At 33.8% G+C, this 19,522-nt stretch overlaps 10 protein-coding genes and 2 non-coding genes across 12 annotated transcripts; 6 read left to right on the forward strand and 6 right to left on the reverse strand.

Annotated features, from left to right (window-relative positions):
• Positions 1–314: 314 nt before the first annotated feature.
• On the forward strand, positions 315–396 carry HYPBUDRAFT_t145. The gene has a single exon. It is a non-coding gene; the product is annotated as a tRNA-Ser (tRNA).
• A 134-nt stretch (positions 397–530) lies between these two features.
• Positions 531–2,684, reverse strand: CDC45 (DNA replication initiation factor; the record flags this gene model as incomplete). The annotated part of the gene is made up of 1 exon (XM_020219858.1): positions 531–2,684. The coding sequence occupies one exon, from the start codon at positions 2,682–2,684 to the stop codon at positions 531–533; it is 2,154 nt and encodes a 717-aa protein (XP_020074740.1).
• A 194-nt stretch (positions 2,685–2,878) lies between these two features.
• On the reverse strand, positions 2,879–4,570 carry HYPBUDRAFT_150309 (uncharacterized protein; the record flags this gene model as incomplete). Its single annotated transcript, XM_020220267.1, has 1 exon — positions 2,879–4,570. The coding sequence occupies one exon, from the start codon at positions 4,568–4,570 to the stop codon at positions 2,879–2,881; it is 1,692 nt and encodes a 563-aa protein (XP_020074741.1).
• A 585-nt stretch (positions 4,571–5,155) lies between these two features.
• HYPBUDRAFT_113211 (uncharacterized protein) lies at positions 5,156–5,554 on the reverse strand (the record flags this gene model as incomplete). The annotated part of the gene is made up of 1 exon (XM_020218951.1): positions 5,156–5,554. One exon carries the CDS (start codon positions 5,552–5,554, stop codon positions 5,156–5,158), a length of 399 nt encoding a protein of 132 aa, XP_020074742.1.
• Positions 5,555–6,755: 1,201 nt separating this feature from the next.
• On the reverse strand, positions 6,756–6,864 carry HYPBUDRAFT_t154. Its single transcript has one exon. It is a non-coding gene; the product is annotated as a tRNA-Pro (tRNA).
• A 2,295-nt stretch (positions 6,865–9,159) lies between these two features.
• On the forward strand, positions 9,160–9,471 carry HYPBUDRAFT_99327 (uncharacterized protein; the record flags this gene model as incomplete). The annotated part of the gene is made up of 1 exon (XM_020224030.1): positions 9,160–9,471. A coding segment is annotated over one exon (312 nt), but the record flags the coding sequence as incomplete, so codon positions are not given.
• Positions 9,472–11,869: 2,398 nt separating this feature from the next.
• HYPBUDRAFT_153871 (uncharacterized protein) lies at positions 11,870–12,388 on the forward strand. The gene has a single exon (XM_020221773.1). It carries the CDS (start codon positions 11,886–11,888, stop codon positions 12,330–12,332), a length of 447 nt encoding a protein of 148 aa, XP_020074744.1. The 5' UTR covers positions 11,870–11,885; the 3' UTR covers positions 12,333–12,388.
• A 906-nt stretch (positions 12,389–13,294) lies between these two features.
• Positions 13,295–13,746, forward strand: HYPBUDRAFT_153872 (uncharacterized protein). The gene has a single exon (XM_020221774.1). The coding sequence runs from the start codon at positions 13,300–13,302 to the stop codon at positions 13,735–13,737; it is 438 nt and encodes a 145-aa protein (XP_020074745.1). The 5' UTR covers positions 13,295–13,299; the 3' UTR covers positions 13,738–13,746.
• A 15-nt stretch (positions 13,747–13,761) lies between these two features.
• ISC1 (inositol phosphosphingolipid phospholipase) lies at positions 13,762–15,419 on the reverse strand (the record flags this gene model as incomplete). The annotated part of the gene is made up of 1 exon (XM_020219859.1): positions 13,762–15,419. One exon carries the CDS (start codon positions 15,417–15,419, stop codon positions 14,124–14,126), a length of 1,296 nt encoding a protein of 431 aa, XP_020074746.1. The 3' UTR covers positions 13,762–14,123.
• Positions 15,420–15,573: 154 nt separating this feature from the next.
• HYPBUDRAFT_153873 (uncharacterized protein) lies at positions 15,574–16,443 on the forward strand. Its single transcript, XM_020221775.1, has one exon. The coding sequence runs from the start codon at positions 15,608–15,610 to the stop codon at positions 16,325–16,327; it is 720 nt and encodes a 239-aa protein (XP_020074747.1). The 5' UTR covers positions 15,574–15,607; the 3' UTR covers positions 16,328–16,443.
• HYPBUDRAFT_86335 (uncharacterized protein) lies at positions 16,407–16,964 on the reverse strand (the record flags this gene model as incomplete). Its single annotated transcript, XM_020223772.1, has 1 exon — positions 16,407–16,964. A coding segment is annotated over one exon (558 nt), but the record flags the coding sequence as incomplete, so codon positions are not given.
• Positions 16,965–17,263: 299 nt separating this feature from the next.
• Positions 17,264–18,333, forward strand: HYPBUDRAFT_153874 (uncharacterized protein). The gene has a single exon (XM_020221776.1). It carries the CDS (start codon positions 17,433–17,435, stop codon positions 18,117–18,119), a length of 687 nt encoding a protein of 228 aa, XP_020074749.1. The 5' UTR covers positions 17,264–17,432; the 3' UTR covers positions 18,120–18,333.
• The last annotated feature ends 1,189 nt before the right edge of the window (positions 18,334–19,522 follow it).

Genomic DNA, 19,522 nt, shown 5'->3' on the forward strand with positions numbered 1-19,522 from the left:
TCCACTATAATTGGTTGAGATTGTTTTCAATTACTCAAGTATTCTTCGGGTACCGCTCCTGTCAAATGACATGGGCTGTCATTGGACGGAAAAAGGTAAGATTTTTGGAATTTGTTTTTGTTGAAAAACCGATTTTTGAAGAAAAGCCAAATATTTAAGCTGCATTACAAGCTTGGAATATAGTTATTATGGAATAAGTGCCTTTTGTCTCTAATTCTTTGCTTCTTTTCAAATTTTAAAAAAGCTGCTGTTTCAAAGCTTCCTTGGTAACTTTATCGACGTGTACATTTTTTTTGGAAAAATTGCACGAATTTGGCAACTTGTCCGAGCGGTTAAGGAGATAGACTTGAAATCTATTGGGCTCTGCCCGCGCAGGTTCGAGTCCTGCAGTTGTCGTAATTTTTTTTTTTTTTTTTTTTTTTCAAAATNTCTCTTGCTTTTTGCAATCGACTTGATATGGGTTTACTTTACAAGGTAGATTTGATTAAGATTCTATAATACATTAGTTTGGTATAAGTATATACTTTGATCTATATTAAGCCACTCAAGGTTAATTTTTCTAAGAAAGGAGATAAGTCGTCCTTCCGTATTTCGATAACAGAACTATCGAAGCTATCAATCCTAACTTTTGCTCCTGAAGTAGTAGCAGTTTTTTGAAATGCAATACTGAAGGTGTTCAATCTAGTAGTCAAGGTAGACTCATCAATGAGGTTATTATCAATTTTTTCCCCTAGTTTTTCCTTTTGTTTACGTAAAAGTCTAGCCCTGGTGGCATTATTCATTCCTCTTGGATATTTTGGGGCCAAACCAATGACTAAGTAGGTATCACTTGAAACGTCCAAACTGGCAACAACCAATGGTTTCAAGGATTTGATATTATTTTCATCGAAATTACTGAATTCAAGTTCTGTTATATTTTCCAATAACCAAGAACCTAATTTAGATAGAATTAAAGGATTATTAAAGATATTCAAATCGGGAATTGATCCATCGTTTAAAACACATAATCTATAAAGTCTTAAATTTTTTATTAGTTTTCTTTCTAATAATGACATACCGGTTTTGAAAATAATTTGTTGAATTTGTTTTGCATGATCTAAACCTTGTAGAAGTAAATCAAGTCCCTTTAATTTTTTAAAATTTGAAATTGAGTTATTCATTGATGAGTTTAATTTTTTTATATTATTTGAAGAGCCATTATTCATACTTAATGCATCCCAAGAAGACCAAAAATTATTTACCCATATTTTTTCTTTTTCAGCTATTTTTGAATTAATATCGTCATCATCGTTTGTTGTTTCATTGTCATCATTAATTTTATTAGTATTATTAGTATTATTAGTATCTTCTAATAATCTTTTATCACACTCGAGTAGAGCAGTTAACGATTCAACACATTCCATTGCTGATAATTGACCTGCAAAACCAAAAGTTCTAATGAAACCATCTCTTACAATACCTTCTAACCCATAGCTTGGTAAATATTCTGCAAATATTATTGGTAGTTTTTTCTTGATATTAATATCCATATAAAGCCATTTCTGTTGAGCAATTGATAATGATACTCCCATTTTAGCAAATAATTTATGTAAACGTTTTTTACCATCTTCTGTCCATAAATTTAATTTTGAATTTACATGAGAAGAATAGAAAAATGAATCATATAAAGTCCAATGACGTAATAAAAATAAGTGATAATCTTTTTCAATTGATAAAGTGGTAGTATCAGCGGTTTTATTATCAGTTACTAATTGAGGATTATTAAAAGGATTCAATCTTATAACTTCATCTTTGAAAAGGGGTTGAATTTTATCGTAAACTTCTGGATAATGATTATCTAAAGAGGAAGTACCAATTATAGAAAGCCATAAATTTTCGATATTTGCTTCACCAATCGAACCAAGTAGTGCATAAATTGTAGCGGTTGTTGATGTTATTATAGTGGTACCTTGATTATAATAAGACGAGATATCATCTTCCCATTTCGAAATATTTTTTCTACGTTGACGTTTTAAAGTTTTCAGTTGATCTTCAATTTTTTGACGTTTACGATTTGACGTTTCATCATCGGAGAGTATTGTAATTTCTTCTTCTTCTTCCTCTTCTTCTTCTTCACTTTCTTCACTTTCTTCGGACGACACTTCTTCCGCATCACATAATTTTTCATAAGATTCTTTTTCATTCGTTAAACTAGAATCAATATAACCATCATCGAAACAAACAATCATATTTGAACCGAATAGATTATCTAAATTCCAAGGTCTATGACCATCAAGAATGAAAATTTTTCTTTTCAATTTCTTTAAATTGAATATGGGATCGTTTTGTAAATCATGGCTTAAAGAATTAATATCTGGAGGTAAATCATCAATAATATAATCATTGGAATTAATGTCAAAAAAGCTTTCTAGATCCAACATAGCGCCACACCCTATCAATATAACATTGGAAATCTCGGCGTCTAACTTCGAATAATGGTTTTTCAAATCAGTATAACCCACCACTGGAATTAATTGATATTGGATTAAATTTTTTTTAAAAATAATGCTTAAGATTTTCCCCGTGCAAATGCTATCAATATCAAGACACGAGACAAAGATGATTAGTTTGCATGTCGAATGCGAGGAGGAAGTCCTCTTGATCTCCTGGAAGACTCTCGCATAGTCTGGCGGTGATATGTACATGGTCAAAGAGCAGAGTAGTAATGAATCATAAATAAATAACAGACGCGTTTATATTTTCATCAATAAGTTTGTTTTTGGTGTACGGGTTTGATAATTGCATCTACAACATCTACATCAGGCAAGTATTAATACATCAATGAAAGGAAACGTACATGTTCGAGTCAACGAATGAAGAATTGAAAGAGAGAGAAGAATTAAACCACAGAAGCCAAGTCGAAACTTCTACGGGCGGTTGAGTTGATATTCCACTTGACCAACCCACCACCGTCACAACCAATTAATAAGTGATCATTAAACCAATCAACACCACTTAAATTCAATTCACCATGGATATGGTTAACTGATTGTTGATAGGCATCATAAAAGGACAACATTGAAGAAGAATCAACTGAGGTATGATCAGAGACGGTAGAAGAATTTGGAGGAACAAAATCATTAAAGTCATTATTTGAAACACCAGTGTTAGGATCATAATGTAACGAAGGTCTAGCAGAAGAAGTTGGAGAAACATTAGAATTAATATTACAATTAGAATTAGAATCATTTTCACTCCACTGAGGAATATTAAATTGAGGAGGAGGAACATAGGAGGGAACTTTTAATGAGGGAGGAGGAGGAGGTTGATAAGTGTAATTTTTAAATAATTTGGAATTATGATTGGTTAAGTAATCGTAGTCATAAACCAAAGGAGCCGTGAATTCGATTTCATCTTCATTATAGATTGATAAATCATTATGATTTGATTCATTATGATTTTCATTATAAATTTTTTCGATTCGATTAATTCTTTCTAATTTATAATTTGAAAATTGATCTAATGCAAATGGTAAAACTATAACTTGATGATTATTAATTTGATTTAAATTTCTTAAATCAATTAAATGAATTCTACCGACGTGTTCCAGTATAACTAATAAATCATTATTATAACCACCAAATTTAGAGTTACTAAATTTACAAACTCTAAAAGCACCCGATTGATGGCCTGGTCTAGTTGATTTTATTTCAAATAATGATTTTTTCAAATTTCTAATATCATATAATAAACAAGTACCATCTTGGAAAGCAGTTGAAAAAATATGATCATTTGAATGATAAGAAATTCCAAAACCGGAATCGTGATTTGTTTCAATAGTGTTAATTTTAGAATTATCACGAGAATCAATCAAGAAAATCGACCCCGAGTCTCCAGTTATAGTTAACAAATTCTTATTTGATTGACAAATATTGTTTAAAGCCGTACCTTCTTGACATTTAATTTGATTAGCAACTTTAACCTCGTTATTAATATCAAGAGTGTAAAGATAAGAATCATTATTGCAAACATAAGCATTATATTGATTTGACAGTTTTGGATAAATGTTAACTGAATTATTAATTAATTCCCCCAAAATATAATCAAACGATTCATTAGTTTCATTATTATGAAAGGAAAATAACCCCTTGGATGATCGATTTGAATGACTTGGGGTTATATTCTTAATATCCGGGGTAACTCCTCCCCCTCCTCCTCCTCCCGATACCATTGGACTCATCAACCCTCCAGTGATCATAGAACCGTCCTTTGTATAGCTATAACAACAGGGGGTATAATTCAAGTTCCAGTCTTTGACTGGCGAGGACATTTCTTGTAAATTAATCGATTTGATCGATTTATTATTAGTGTAATGAACGTATCCCTTAGAGTTATTAACTTGGATTAGATCTCTTAACTGCCAGTGTTTAACCGTTGACAAGGCCGGGGTGATATAACTTGGATTGGCATTTAGAAGTTTATGAGCATGGTAATTATTCTGGAAACACTTATAATAATTACTATTACGACGGTGATTAATTTTAGAAACCGGTACCGGGTTCACAAAAGAATCCTGTTCAATATCCTTCATCTTTGAATCATATGAAGGTAATAACTAAGATGAAGTATAACAAAAAGATAAAGATGAAGTATAACAAAAAGATAAAGATGAAGTATAACAAAAAGATAAAGATGAAGTATAACAAAAAGATAAAGATGAAGATAAAGAAGAAATCTGAAAAACTGAAAGGTGGAGACAACTCACATACAAATCAAAACCGTCTGATAATAGCAGAAGGTATGGGTCATTTGTGGTTAGCACTCCTTGTTAGTTCAGTACAGGTGCAAACTTACTCCATTGAGTAAGTCACTCACACAAAGGAAAAAAGTGCGGTTGGTATCAGCAATTATCGTCTGGGGTAAGAAAAAAAGAAAAGACAGGGTGTTGGCAGAATCAACCACACAAATTTTCATTAACAGAAGTAGGAAGTTGGTGATGTGTGGATGTGATGTATCACATTCATCTACAATGATCTACAGTGATGTATTGTGATGTATTGTGATGTATTGTGATGTATTGTGATTACATTGGTAATTATATTGGAAATTATATTGGTAATTATATTGGTAATTATATTGGTGAGTGATGGTTATGTTGGTTGTTGGTTATAAATCATTAAAGTAAATCTCTCCAGGCTCTATTTACCCAACCACAGTCTCTTATATCATCGTTTTTGGCATCGACCTTCCAGTTGTTTCTGGGATCGTCGTATTTCCCTTCGAGGTCCTCGCCGCTGGGCTTGCTGATGCAAATATACCTTTCGTTGGGCAACATGCACTTCAATTGACTCGACGGATACGGACAGGGACACAACTTGGGTTTATCAACACACAATAGAGTGTCGGGACATAGGTACTTATTACAGTTTCTGTTCAAGGTATCTTCTTCGAATTTGAGCGGGTTTTGTTCGGTCCTTTGTTCTTCTCCGTTTCCGTGGAACTGGTGGTTGAGGAAATCAAAGATCGAGGCCTGGCCTAGACCGACAAGTGTTAGGAGTATGATAAGCTGCCACATTGGAGGATTATTCAACTGATTGACTGACTGGATGAATAGATCAATCGATTACACGTAGCTCTCGATGAAAATTTGATGTTTTTTATGCGGTGTCTGGGTGTTTTTTTTGTTTTGCTAATTGGTTGGCGAACGAACATCTCTGGGTGCACGGGCGTATGACTAACTTGATCTACGATCTACTTCGTATTGGGTTCCCCCAATTAATTACAATTCTGCAAAGGATACTAATTCGTAATATATTAATATTATAGAAATAACTAGCTCTTCATAGACATGTAGGTGGCCGTAGACTCTTTCTTCATCAGAGATGTGGTCTCTTTCCGATGGCTATTTTTCTTGAATAGCTTATTCTTTAATTGACTAGCTTTAGAACTTATAGTACTACTAGTTTGAATAGATTGCAGCGAGGTATTATTTGAGTCCATTGACTTTTTAGATTGTGACATTTTCAGTTAATGAAATTAATTATATTAATTATATAAATTATATGAATTATATTCTTATAAACCCTACTTTCCTCTTGTATTTATACAATTGTAACTACATTAACCAATTACATAGTATAGTAATGGTATACTATAGTAATGGTATACTATAGTAATTGTATGCATTATATGACTCATATTGATAACCCCCACTAGTTGAAGGTTGGTCTAGGTGAATCACATAAGGCTGAAAATACAATAAAAAATAAAAAAAATTAAAAAAAAAGTTGGCCGGTGGAGTTAACGCTTCGGAACCTGCCTATTCGGTCGAATTAACGATTCCCGTTAGTTAAATACTGAAGCACTAGAACCTTCTCTTTATTCAGCATCTTGATATAGTCATTGACCAAACATCCCACAGCATCCTCCCCTGGCTTGCCACCAACGTGAAATATCTTATCGAGATTGTATATGGTCATGAGTAATAGAATCGTGGATAAACCTAGTATTATGTTATTGAATACCTCCATAAACTTCAATTCGGAAATTGCTTGCTGGTACTTTTGAATCGGTATGCATTTCGTTTTATCTTCAATCATTGGCCACATTGGGCTTTCGGGAATAGAAGTTTCGTCTGGGCTGTCGTCGTTTGGTTCTCTCTCGTGCATTCGGATCTTCTTGATCGTGGTTGTAGGAAGATTCTAGTAGTTGCAATTAGATAAGTTTGTGGATGCAAAATCCACCAAGAGCAAAAAAAAAAAATTTGAAAAAGAAAAGGGGCGAGCTGGGAATTGAACCCAGGGCCTCTCGCATGCTTAGTGTTGTTCCGTTCAGTGTACTGAACAGTCGCCCAAAGCGAGAATCATACCACTAGACCACACGCCCATTTCATGACAAAATGAGCCTGTGGTTTTCTATCCTGGTATTTTTATTAAAGGGTAAATTTTTCAGTGTGAAAAAAAAGTTTTAAAAAGGCTAATTTGGGGGTTTTATTAGACGTTTTTTAAAGGCATAGCTTATTAGTATGGATTTAGGTTTTTTCTGGTGGAAAAGAGCCTTTTTATGGCACTTTTGTGAAAGCAAAAAAATTGTCTATTTTCATAAGTAGACGAAACTGCTATAACGAATTCGGTTTTCTTGACAATAAAGGCATATTCCTTTACTTGTATTCAAATAAAATATGTCCCGTTGCATATGAGGAATAGATAAAACAGGAGAACCCTAATTAAGGCCCACACAAATTTCTATCTTAAAATGTCTACGTATTAAGACATCTGCAGAACGAAGAACAGGAATATTAGAGGTCGGTGGTGTTGCTCAATTATTAAAAGCAGAAGGAGAGAATTTGAATGATTTAGCTAGTTTTGGTGGTTCGTATGATTCACCTTTCTTTTATTCAACAAAGTGTTTTCTGACTTTCCGCTTTACCCGTTTATATATCTCTATCTGTTTTCTTTATATCAAGTCGGCATTTTTCAAGCTGAAAGTATAGGTCATTGCCAAAGTTTTCAAAAGAACATCTGCTCGAACATCACAAGAGTAAACATTTAAGTAAACTGTCAGACCTTGAAGGTCTGCAGATGATGTACTGGCCTATCTATATTGATAGGTACAATACATCATCAAATGAAGACACAAATTATATTTAAAGTTTGTGTTAATCCATAAATGAGGCATTCTGATAATGTGCATATATAAATAAATAGGCATTTCCATGTTAAATGTAAAAATCTTCTACTCGACGTGGGCCGTGGACCAAAGTGATGCTTCTAATTGGTTGAAGCATGGTCGTCGACCTATGGAGAGTTCTTTATATTCGGTAATAAATATTTCTATATAATATTTACANATTGGCTTTGGATACTTAAGCTTAATCATAATAAGTTATTTTCTCCCTTTGAATAACGTGAAAAGATTAATCTGACAGTATCGAATTAATCCACTGTGCTACCAAGTATTAGTATGTATTTGACTAATGCTACTTATGCGTGTGTTATGGTCAACCGTACTAGAACTATGTATCTAATACTAATGGATACTGGTGGTTGATTATGGGCTCGATCAACCCACATAACCCGATATAAACAGAAAAGGATATCAAAACTTGAGCTCAACGCTGTGAAGAAATTGAAACAACGAACTGCTTCTATCTAGTCAACGTGATTTTTTCGATATAGATCTTTTCACTATATTGTCAAGCCCATTGTTCATTGATCCTAATTAAGCTTATTATGCCAAAATTAACCTACAGTTATATTAATACAATCCTTGTTCGTTTCAAACAATACACCGCTGTATTCCTTACTTATGCAAATCTGTGTTATTTTCAAGATTTGTTACTTATCTGTGTTATTTTCAAGATTTGTTACTTAGATGATTGCAATAGCATTTCTCAGCAGTTATATGATTACTTTTCTGGAAAGTCATTGCAATTTTTTGTAAATTTTACATTATTTGTAAATTTTACATTATTTGTAAATTTTGCAACTTTCGACAAAAAACTTATTTTCAATCAAAGGCTCAAAAGATCTACTTTTCATAAAAGTCAACTTTTAATAAAAATCTCTCCAGCAACTTCATCTTCAAACAGAGTCCTTAAGCTAACCCCGGATAACTCTGGAAATTCCAATGACACAAGACGAAACTGCGAAATGATGTAATGAGTAGGTGTCACAAGTCATCGACTTTCGTTTCCCGCAATTGCAGCACTGGGTCCATACTTCTGCTACCCAAAGTTGACAGTTCGTCAACTAGTTTGACTTCGCAACTTACAGACTAAATCTCGTTATGGTTTTAAAATTCCTTAACGGAATGGATTTGTGTTCCGCAAAACAATTAACTAGCGATTGTCTCATCCGGTGAATAACCATCTGAAGTATGATCTAAGCAGGGCAAACCGTTTATCCATTATTCCCAAGATTCCAAATGTAGACAATCCAAGAAGAAAGTTTTGACGGTTGCAAAAAAAAAAAAAAAAAAGGGCAGTATTCTTTACGAACAAGGAACTGCATTGTTCATTGGAAATCATATAAAAGAGTATTGTTATACCCTGAATTCCTGTTCAAGTCTTTACCTTTTCCAAAGATTTTCCTACAATTTGTCATAATAAGTCCTATGAATATGAGAATATTCAGTTTTCTCTCTTATGCAATTACTATTTGTTCCCTTACTAGAGCTTTCCAGTTAACTGTAGAATCAGACAACCTTTTATTCAAAGGGTTAAACGTGACTTCTCTCCACCAAGAAGCCGGCGTTGACTACTTATATTTGGATTCAACTACTGGGGTTGAATTTAGTTATGATTCCAGAGAAAAATTCTTGTATTTATCTAATGCTAACAGTTATCGCTTCAGTATCGATGGAAATAACCTTGCTAAAATGGGTGTAAAAGGTGCTGACAGAACAGATATAGAAGTTGGTTATTTTTTTTATGATGGCTTCATTGAAGGATTCTATGCATGCAACAATATCAAAACATCTTATCAATATAATTTACCAACTATTTTCTTTGCTTACGATAATAAGGCCCCTGTCGAGAAGGACTGTTCAATTATAAGGCTCAAGGTCACTTAATTAAAACTTGAATCTATGTGATTACGATTCAGGTCTATTTCATGATTTAGGTTCGCTACGAATGCATGTTTAAACTACTTTGAAGTACATTACGTAGACAATTTCAATCCTCGCTACTCCTTATAAAACTTGTTCAAAAAAAAAAGAGTTGCAAAAAAGAACAGTCTACAGCACGATGGTTTCCATTATGGTCTCCCACTAACGTACTCAGCATCGCTCTCAGCAGCTTAATAATTATTGATCGGACGGGTAATCATGCTTTATGCTGGATATGGCCGTAGACGTCAAATTTAAATTCGGGATCTTTATCAAGACGTTCAGCTCCGGCATTTTAAAAATCTGTTTTTTTTTCAAATATCTAATCAAGCTCCTTTCCATCATTCGAGTAAGTAAAACCATTATTAGGGAGAGCGAAAAAGGCCATAATTTAATTTCACAGAGAAAGACGACTTTATTTCTAAATAAAATCGGAAAAATCGCCAGACCTCACAGTCTGGCGATGATGTCTAAGCCTGATTTATGTCAGAACAGGCCTCATAATTCATCAAGCCGAATCATAACAGAGAGATGTTACAAACATCCTTTGTGAAATGTCATCGGGCCAGATAGCATGATACATGTACATATAAATAAGTAGTGATTCCCTGTTAAAGGAAATGCTTTTTATGACTCTTCGTGGAGCGTGAACCTCTGTGACTGCTCCTATTGGTTAATGGAAGAAGTATGGGCAATTCCCATGAAGAGTTCTCCATTCGGTGATATACGCTTTATATATACTTAATATTTGTTTTTGTTATTCAGTATTAATTGTAATAAATTATTTCCTCCCTTTGAATGATAACAAAAATATTAATCTATATATGATAAATTCATCTACTCCATAATCAGTTATTAGAATGTATATGACTAATGTCTTATTGCGTGTGTTATGGTCATCCATACTGGAACATATGTCTATGTATAGTATAGATATATGTGGTCGATAGAGGCCTGATATACCCATATAACCAGATATCTAATGATCAGTTCTGATACTATCGAGTAAATACTGGCATAAAATAAAGCTCTAAGTGGATAAGTCAATCTCTCAAAGAGGCTTACTGATCCTACAACCAAAATATAAATATCGTGGACTTATGGAATGAGTTATATTGGCCAACGACCTGAGAGTGTTCTTGTATTGATGTTATCTGTCAACCTATTTGGCTTTTAGTAGTCTCAGCTTAATTTCAAAATATCAATCTGAACTAGTCCATCGCTTTTAAAAGTTTTCGTACGTCTCTATATAACACCATGCTAGGTGGTTGTCCATTTGTAGATTTACTCCATACTACTGGAAATGTCTGAAATACCCAAAAATCAAAAGAAATTGAAAATTTCAAAAAGACATCTAACTTACGTCATTTTCTTTTGTTTGAAGCTATACTACCTTTGGACTATATCATTGCCGAAGAACAAGAAAGGAGTTTTAGTCGTAATCACTTAAAGCCACAGGGAATCATTCGTAAAGTTATGGCAGTGCTCTTTGAAGTTCTAGAATAGCTACAACACTAATGTGATATTAGCCAGGAACAAACTAATATCGATTGGTGGATTGGTGGTGAAATATTACTGATATAATTCTATATCGTTATTAGCCTTTGACTATGCAACAAAGTATGCCCTATTGTTATATATTCAATAATAGCTTTACGGTAAGTATCAAATGGTATCGAACTACTCTTTTTTTATTTAATGAATATTAATCAATGTAGATTTGTAAACTAATTTTCGAACTTTATTGTGTGCCGTTCTCGTAACTTTGCAGCCATAAATTTTACAGATGAATTTTCAAAGATCAACCTTTTCGTTAATCATGGGCTGATCAAAAGTCTATCTAGTTGGGGTTTTGTAACTATTGCATAGGAAATAGTCTAGAACAGAACAGTAACTGCTATTGTTTCAATCTTCATGTTATTCTAACTTCGTTCTCCAATTAGTTTAGATTAGCTTTTATTTACAAACTATTTTTAGCCATTGGTTATTTTACCAAATAAACAAACTGTGAAGAGTATTTCAATAAGTCTTTATCAAAATTTAAGCTTTATCAGATTGCTTTCACGTGTAAAGCGATTATGAATCTATATCCACTAAAAATAGAACGAACGGCTGCGAAAAAAAAAATACAAATATGAAATACTGAAATATTGGTGGTAAGTGGAAGGGTCCCCTCGAAGGTAGTCAAGAGGAAAGAGGCAATACTCCAAATGGTATATAAACAGGACTAAATTTTTATAATGTATATCAATTTGTTTATTCATTAATTACTACAATTACAAAACTTTGAAAAAAAAATGAAATTCGCTACTATTTTAACTGCTGCTGCTGCTTTATTCTCCTGTTCCGAAGCAATCATTCTTACTCTTGAAGCTAAGGGAACCGAATTTGACGGGAAGAAGATTTCTTATGACCGTGCAGGTCCTGGTTACGGTTATGCACTGATAGATACTGGTGCTGTCGCTTTTGTTCATGATTCTGAAAACCACAAATTTTACTTGGACAGAGATCACGATTCTTTCTTGAGTGTTGCTGGAAATGCAGTTGTAATTGGAAGAACCCATTCCTCAACTTTTGATGTTGAATATAATTGGTTAACTTACAATGGATCATTCAATAATTTTAGTGCTTGTAAGAAAGTCATTCCAGGTCGAGACACAGCATATGTGCTTTATGCAGAGGATGAAAAAGACCTTGAAGGCAAGGAATGTACTAAAGTTAGAATCAGTGTTTATCAGAGCTAAGTGCCTATCGATAGCCGCTTTCATGCCGTATGTAGCTTTTTTTGTTTAGGTTAAATATACGTCTTAAATGTGATTAAATAAAACAATGTACTATTCAAAAACTTTATTGCAAATTTCACAGATTAAACTATCAGCGAGTTATTGTGGAGAACTGCAATATCTACTAGAAGGCTCAGCGGGATTTCATCGGAACGCTTTGGATGATTCATTTCTTTAGACCCGAATAACTCGAACTCGTGTTCATGACCATGAACATAGGTTACATCCCAAATCACAAGTTGTTCAACTAAAATTCTGCCAATTCAATAATACAATGGTGCGAACAGTTCGGTTTCTTGATATTATCGTAGACCTTTCAAAATTTTTTAATAAACTATTAATTTCTTATGTTCTCTCGCATGAGTTTGCAACCATTGATTTTCCATCAGGCTTTTTACTTTAGCTTAATTCTATACTTCTTCATTATGTTACATAAGAAGATCTACTTTAATTAGTCTTTTCGAAAAAGAGTACCAGGATCTAGAACATTAGTGGTCATATCACTCGTAATGAGCGAACTTCATCTTTCATTTAGACATTTTATCAATCTATTTGAGAAAAACAGTTTTTGTTTACGAATTATTTTTAGCTTTCGGGTTTAATTTAAGTATCATTGGAATGAAGAGTGACTCATTTATCCTATATCCAATTGAAACGAAAAGAGTAACTCCGTGAGGCTTTCTCAAACATGAAGATTTATCAAGGGGCTTTCACGTGTAAAGCTATTGTGAAGCAAAAATAGAACGAACGGCTGCGAAAAAAAAAAAAAAGTATATCAATAAACATACAAATTATATTTGTGATGAAGTGTTCGTGGAGAGTAGAAGAGACCAACGAAGATAGATAAAGGCAATGGTATATAAGGAGACCCAATTCCCAACCATGGTGGTCAATTCATCTTTTTATTAATCACTACAATTACAAAAAAATGAAATTCGCTACCTTTTTAACTGCTGCTGCTGCTTTATTATCCTATTCCAATGCTTTCACCTTAATCGTCAAAGATGACGGGTCAGAATACGATGGATTACACTTAAGTAGCTACCCGGATGGTACTAACTACGGTCCTGTGTTCTTGTCCGACAACAATCCAACTGACTTCACTTATGAAGGAACACTTAACGTGACGGATGATGAATCTGCTGCTCTTGGAGTCTACCAAAATCAAGTTGAAATTGGAGCCCGTGCAGACACAAAAGTTTCACTTCACAATCATGTTTTCACTTACAATGGCACCTCCGATTGCTTCAGAGCTTGTACCGAAGTTACTGCCTACCAACCTGGACCATTTATTCTTTTCTCAAAAGACGAAGAATATTTTGCAGGCAAGGGATGTACTCCAATCAGACTCGAGGCTGCTTGGTAAATTTTTTTTTATTTTACCAATTGGCTTACTCTTAGTTAGCTTTTGTTTTATAAATAAATATATGCCTTTTGAATATTAATCATTAAAAAATGTAGAAGAAACATGTTTCACCGGTAGATTCAGTTAGCCATCTTAACGCAACACCTATCTCATCAGCGGCATTAAGAAGGGAAGATACGCCTTGTTTTTGAAAGTTTATTGCCCAAACTGAGAGAGAAGTTGGCTCAGAGGATAAGTCTTTGGCTATGTGCTTTACGTGAACAATAGTTCATCAGGTAAACCGGAAGAAGTAGAGAACCCAGATGGAATACATTAATTTTAAAGTATTAAGTATTAAGTATTAATTATTAATAAAGAATGCATTCTATCTACTCTATAGACTTTCATTATTCATTCTTTAGTGAAAAAAGCTTATCTTCAACTTCCAATTGAACTTCTTGTAAGGCTCTCAGTTCGGATCTGATACCAAAGTACCAAATCATACCATTGATGACACCAGTTATACCAACCACCGTACTTAATAAGGATAATAATACCGGTGACCAAGGTTGGCGAATTGCAGCCCATGTAATTCCAACATGGATTAATATAACAACAATCAAAGATAAAAGAAAATGCCATTTACGCCAATTTGACTGATAAGGAATAGTTTCATTTCGATATTTTTGAATTTCTGATTGTAATTCATGATAAATTTCGAATTTTTCAGGAATCCTATCATGCTTCCCACCGAAACTTTCATTTTGATTACTTATCAATAAGTCGGCGCTGAATGCAAAATGATCGGAATAAGAACAATTCAAAGGAGGAGGTAAAGTTTCGGTGAATTTCACTTTTGCGCCAATTGGCCTAATTAAATTTGAATCAATTAAAGCATAGTCCAATCTACATGCTTCATCTAATCTTCTTGTAGCTCTCCAAGTATTCAATTGGGAGTCACACGTAATACCTCCTTTCATTATTTGATCATAAGGGGACATTTGGCTTAATTCAACAGAACTAATTGGATTGGATTCATTCAAAACATCCCATGAATCAGTGAGCCCGCCTTCAATGGTGAATAACTTATAAGGTAACGAACCTGGTTTTGAATTCAAGTCACCCACCTGAATAACTGCATATCCTGCTTTAGTCAATGTTTTAACTACTTTGGATAAGTCCCACGCCTGACAAGCTCTATGCGTTGAATAACTAGCATCTCCAGATTGTGCATAAGGAGCATGCATGTGACTATTCAATAATGCTAGTGGAATTGCATTAGAAGTATGTGGCTTGAGTAACGTGACCGCTAATGATTTACCAACAAACCAATCACCTCTAAAGAAAGCTGATGGTCTTCCATTAACCGGGAATCTATATAAGAATGTTTCATCAATTGGAATCTTGGAGAGTATTGCTAAACCAGGACCGGTAATTATCCCCGATTTAAATATTCTACGATACGGGTAGTTGCTTCGACAAACAGCATCAAAGTATGCCCAATCACTTTCACACCAAACCTCTTGTAAGGCAACAACATGATAATTGTCCTCATCAGTCTCTGGATCAGCTAAACGATCAGCAATTGCCCGGAGTCGTTCCTCACGATGTTTTGATACATACTTGAGCCCCCATGTATTAAAGGTAAGAAGTCTTATCGACTGAAGCTCTTCTGGATCCGTTGAATGTATCTGTTTTGCCATACTTAAAGAAGAATGAAATCAATTTTGATGGATTAAAACTGTCAAAATGTATACTTTTCTAGACACGCACCCGTGCACCACGCAAAAAAAAAAATACCCTACAAAATCATAACAACCAACTTTGAAGTAATTGAAAAACGAAAACAAGGTCTATCGGATTTCAAAGAACAGGGTTTAAGACACCAAAGATGAATACTGGCGGGTACGGTGTTTTGGCACCGCAGAATATATCACACATCGATGAGTTTGAGAATTTGCAGAGTCAAATGGACGAATTTTATGTTCGATTGGAGAATTCATTAGTTGATAAGAGAACCAATATAATGAACGATAAACAAAAGCATTACGTTAGAGTACACGAACTCGAAAACCAAGAGCAGTCCATGAAGCGAAACATTGAGCAGATGAAGGTTAAGATAGACAAGACCAAGGAGTTGATAAGCAAGACATTAGAAGATTTACAAAATCAACAACTTATTGTTGATGATTTGAATAAGAAAGAGGAGCATTTACAAGAATTGAAGAAGAGCGTTAACAAAGAGATAGAAGACTTGAATGAATCGATTAGCAAATTGACCAATGAATACGACACCCTGAAGAAAAATTTAGCCGATCAAGTAGAAAAAGATTATCCCGAGTTACTAAAGTATGAATTATATCTAGGGCTTAAGATTGAAGTGATCAAAGAGAATGTACTTAGGTTTGTATTCGATAATATTGATCCCCATGAGATTGACCGAGAAGTATGGTGCGATGTTAACGTTGGAGGAGAATCGTTAAAAGTCGAAAGGTCAAATCCAGAATTAGGTCAAGAAATTATTGAATTATTAGAAAACGAATACGATGATCATAAAGAGTTGGTTATATTTCTTAAAACATTGAGAGGACTACTAAGAGAGAAGATTTAAACCATGACATCGTTTATATTAAAAGGAATATTTAAGTATTTCTAACCCGTTTATGTTTATAGATAAACAGAAAGTTTGTGAGAATGGTTCTGATATAAAAGGGATCCTTTGATATTTTCCCCCAATCAATTTGAATCTGATCAATTATTGGTTTATTTAAAAGGTAATTTTTATTCAAAGCATTCATTATCCACTGAATTTTTAAATCTGAATCGGCAGATTCTCTGAAAATGTGATAATAAAGTTTGGTTAAAGAGTCTAAATTGTGTAAGAAAACCAATACATTATTAGGATCAAAATCAAATTTGCTTTCTAAATCAAGTAAATAAAAAGCATTCAATCTCGGTACAAAACTTGATTTAATCATTTCAAAATTTTCACTTGCCAAACATTCTGTTTGCATTAATGATTTTGTTTCTTCGTCAAGTGATTCACATATGATCAGATTCAAATATAAATTAGCCATCTCGTTCTGTTTACATAACTCATTTGCTAAATTAATCTTGGTTATATATTCGGAATATTGCCCATTAATGGGGACTAATTCTCCCACCAAATATTGTTCAAAATTAGTCCCCACTATTCCTGTCACTATATCATCAAACCAGTGAACATAACTTATTGGATCACTACTCAACTTGCTGGTTATCTCAATAGTATCCTTTTCTTGATTAGACGTACAATGATAAAGTTCATTTGAACCATCGGGAATTTGTTTCCGTCTAGGCGATGCAGTATAAGCTGATTGAATATATGTAGTTGTCATTTTGCGGTTAAGCCGTATCGACTTGTCCATACTTTTTGCAATAATTATCTCAACCTTATATACTGCAAAGTCTCTTGTAAAAGCATACGATTTGCGCTTATACAATTTCATAATCGTACCACTCTCTTTATTTATCTTCTTTTGAACTTACACCCGTACATCTGGGGTGCACAGCCGTACACCAATATAGACTTCCGTTTACGGCAATGAGTGGCAAAGTGTCCTTTCATAGCTTTTTTTCTGTTGAGTGTCTTTCCCTAAATCTCATGCTAAAAGAATGTCATCAGGCAACTAGTCTTCTTTTATTCAAAGGTATTCATATTAGAAAGCATTAAGACAATGAGTGAACATAAGGAAAGGATCATCTACCACATGAATGGGGATCATCAATTGAGTGTGCATGATTATGTTGTAGTTTATGGTAAGGTGCCAGCATCTCAAATTGCTGAAGGATCAGCCAAAATCTCTGATATTAGTGAAAAGGATGTTACCATTACTTACAAGTCCAAGGCAATTGGCAAGACTGAGGTTGTTAGCTTGAACTGGAATGAGGTTCCCGAAGATCAAGATATCAAGGTTGTTGCTTTTGGTGATATTAAGTCCAAATTGATTTCCATGGCTAAATATGCTGCTGAGAAGCAAGGTTATTCCCATGTTCAAATTAAGAAAGTCTTAACTCCTGGAGTCGATGGCTGGATCATTTATTTACTTTCGGTTATTGTTCTTGTTGGGTGTATTGACCCCAAATTGATCAGAAGAACTGTGGAACATGATGCTATTTTTTCTAAGATTTTACCTTATGTTCCTCAATTCTTAGCTAATTTTTATTCTTGGTCGGAAAAGAACTTCAAGTTGATTGCCGTGATAACTTATGCTGTCCATATCTTTGAGCTTGGGATCGTTGGTTTACCAAGATTGATTAAGTATAGAGTTCCTCTTAAGCAAAAATTGGTTTGGTTAGTCTTCCATTCCCTCGAAGGGTTCCCATCTCACTTGAGATTTGGTTCTTTGATCCCAAAGGAATAAGCTAAGCTGGACTAGTTCTCCTTTTTCTTTTTTTTTTTGTAATTTTCCATAGTTATTTTTTTAACAGTTGTTTTGATAAGAATGTTTCAACGGCACCATGTAGCATTTGTACTCGTCTTATGTATTCATAAACAATCTTGACTTGCGAAATAGAGAAAACCAGGATGACGAAAGGATGGTTGAGTTTTTTCGCAGCCGATATATGTTTCTTCCGTATGTTTATATATTTCACTAAAGACCAAGTATATAGAGAAACTTTGAGGCTAATAGATAAAAAGTATGACTAAAAGAATATAGTATTTATATTGATGGTGACTTAGGTAGGAAAATCCAATAATTGAAGAGCCCAAAATATTGTGTTTGAGGAAATTCATAGAGTTAGTTTCGAACTACTTAGTTCACCTGATAGACTCTAGGTTATGTGTAGATAAGAGCTCTATCGTCCAAATACATTTAGCTTGGACATAGTTTCCAATATACAAACAACCATAACACATGCATTAAGGAGTTGGTCAGACACGGACTAATATCGAATTTATCATTTAGATCACCACTATTAAAGGGAAGAATAACTTATTACAACCAATCAAAGAATACATAATAAAATTAAGGATACTCACGAAGATTCTGTCCCAAACTAGCTTGTTATATTGCATATTGATGATCTTTATTGGTTGAAAGATCATCGTCAGACTTGATGGTCTGATAAACTACTAACTTCAATCTATAGTCTCAGAGCCAAAATATGATAAAATCTAAGCATTTGATGAATTTTTTCTGCTTAAATCAAGAACTCCGTTCATTTCCACCAGTTTATATCCTCGTTAATCCTTTCTTTACAAAATTAAGCTGCAAATTTTTCATTATTTCATATTCTTACTCTTAATGATGTAGTTCTTCAAGTCCTTTCGCGCACTAATACTAATGGGCTGCAAATCAAGCCTTCTGGAAACTTATAAAGAGTTATATTATATAGTAAGATATGTATTACTAGAAAAGAAAGGTCGAACTTAAACTAGGATAATTTTTTTCCACTTTTTCCAACAAAAGAGTCCCCTCAGTGGATAATAATATCGGGTTATGTGGGTAGATCGGGCCCATAATCAACCACCAGTATCCATTAGTATTAGATACATGGTTCTAGTACGGTTGACCATAACACACGCATAAATAGTATTAGTCAAATACATACTAATACTTGGTAGCACAGTGGATTAATTCGATACTGTCAGATTAACCTTTTCACGTTATTCAAAGGGAGAAAATAACTTATTACGATTAAGCTTAAGTATCCAAAGCCAATTTGTAAATATTATATAGAAATATTTATTACCGAATATAAAGAACTCTCCATAGGTCGACGACCATGCTTCAACCAATTAGAAGCATCACTTTGGTCCACG

This window comes from Hyphopichia burtonii, assembly GCF_001661395.1.
Source record: "Hyphopichia burtonii NRRL Y-1933 unplaced genomic scaffold HYPBUscaffold_7, whole genome shotgun sequence".
NCBI classification, from domain to species: domain Eukaryota; kingdom Fungi; phylum Ascomycota; class Pichiomycetes; order Serinales; family Debaryomycetaceae; genus Hyphopichia; species Hyphopichia burtonii.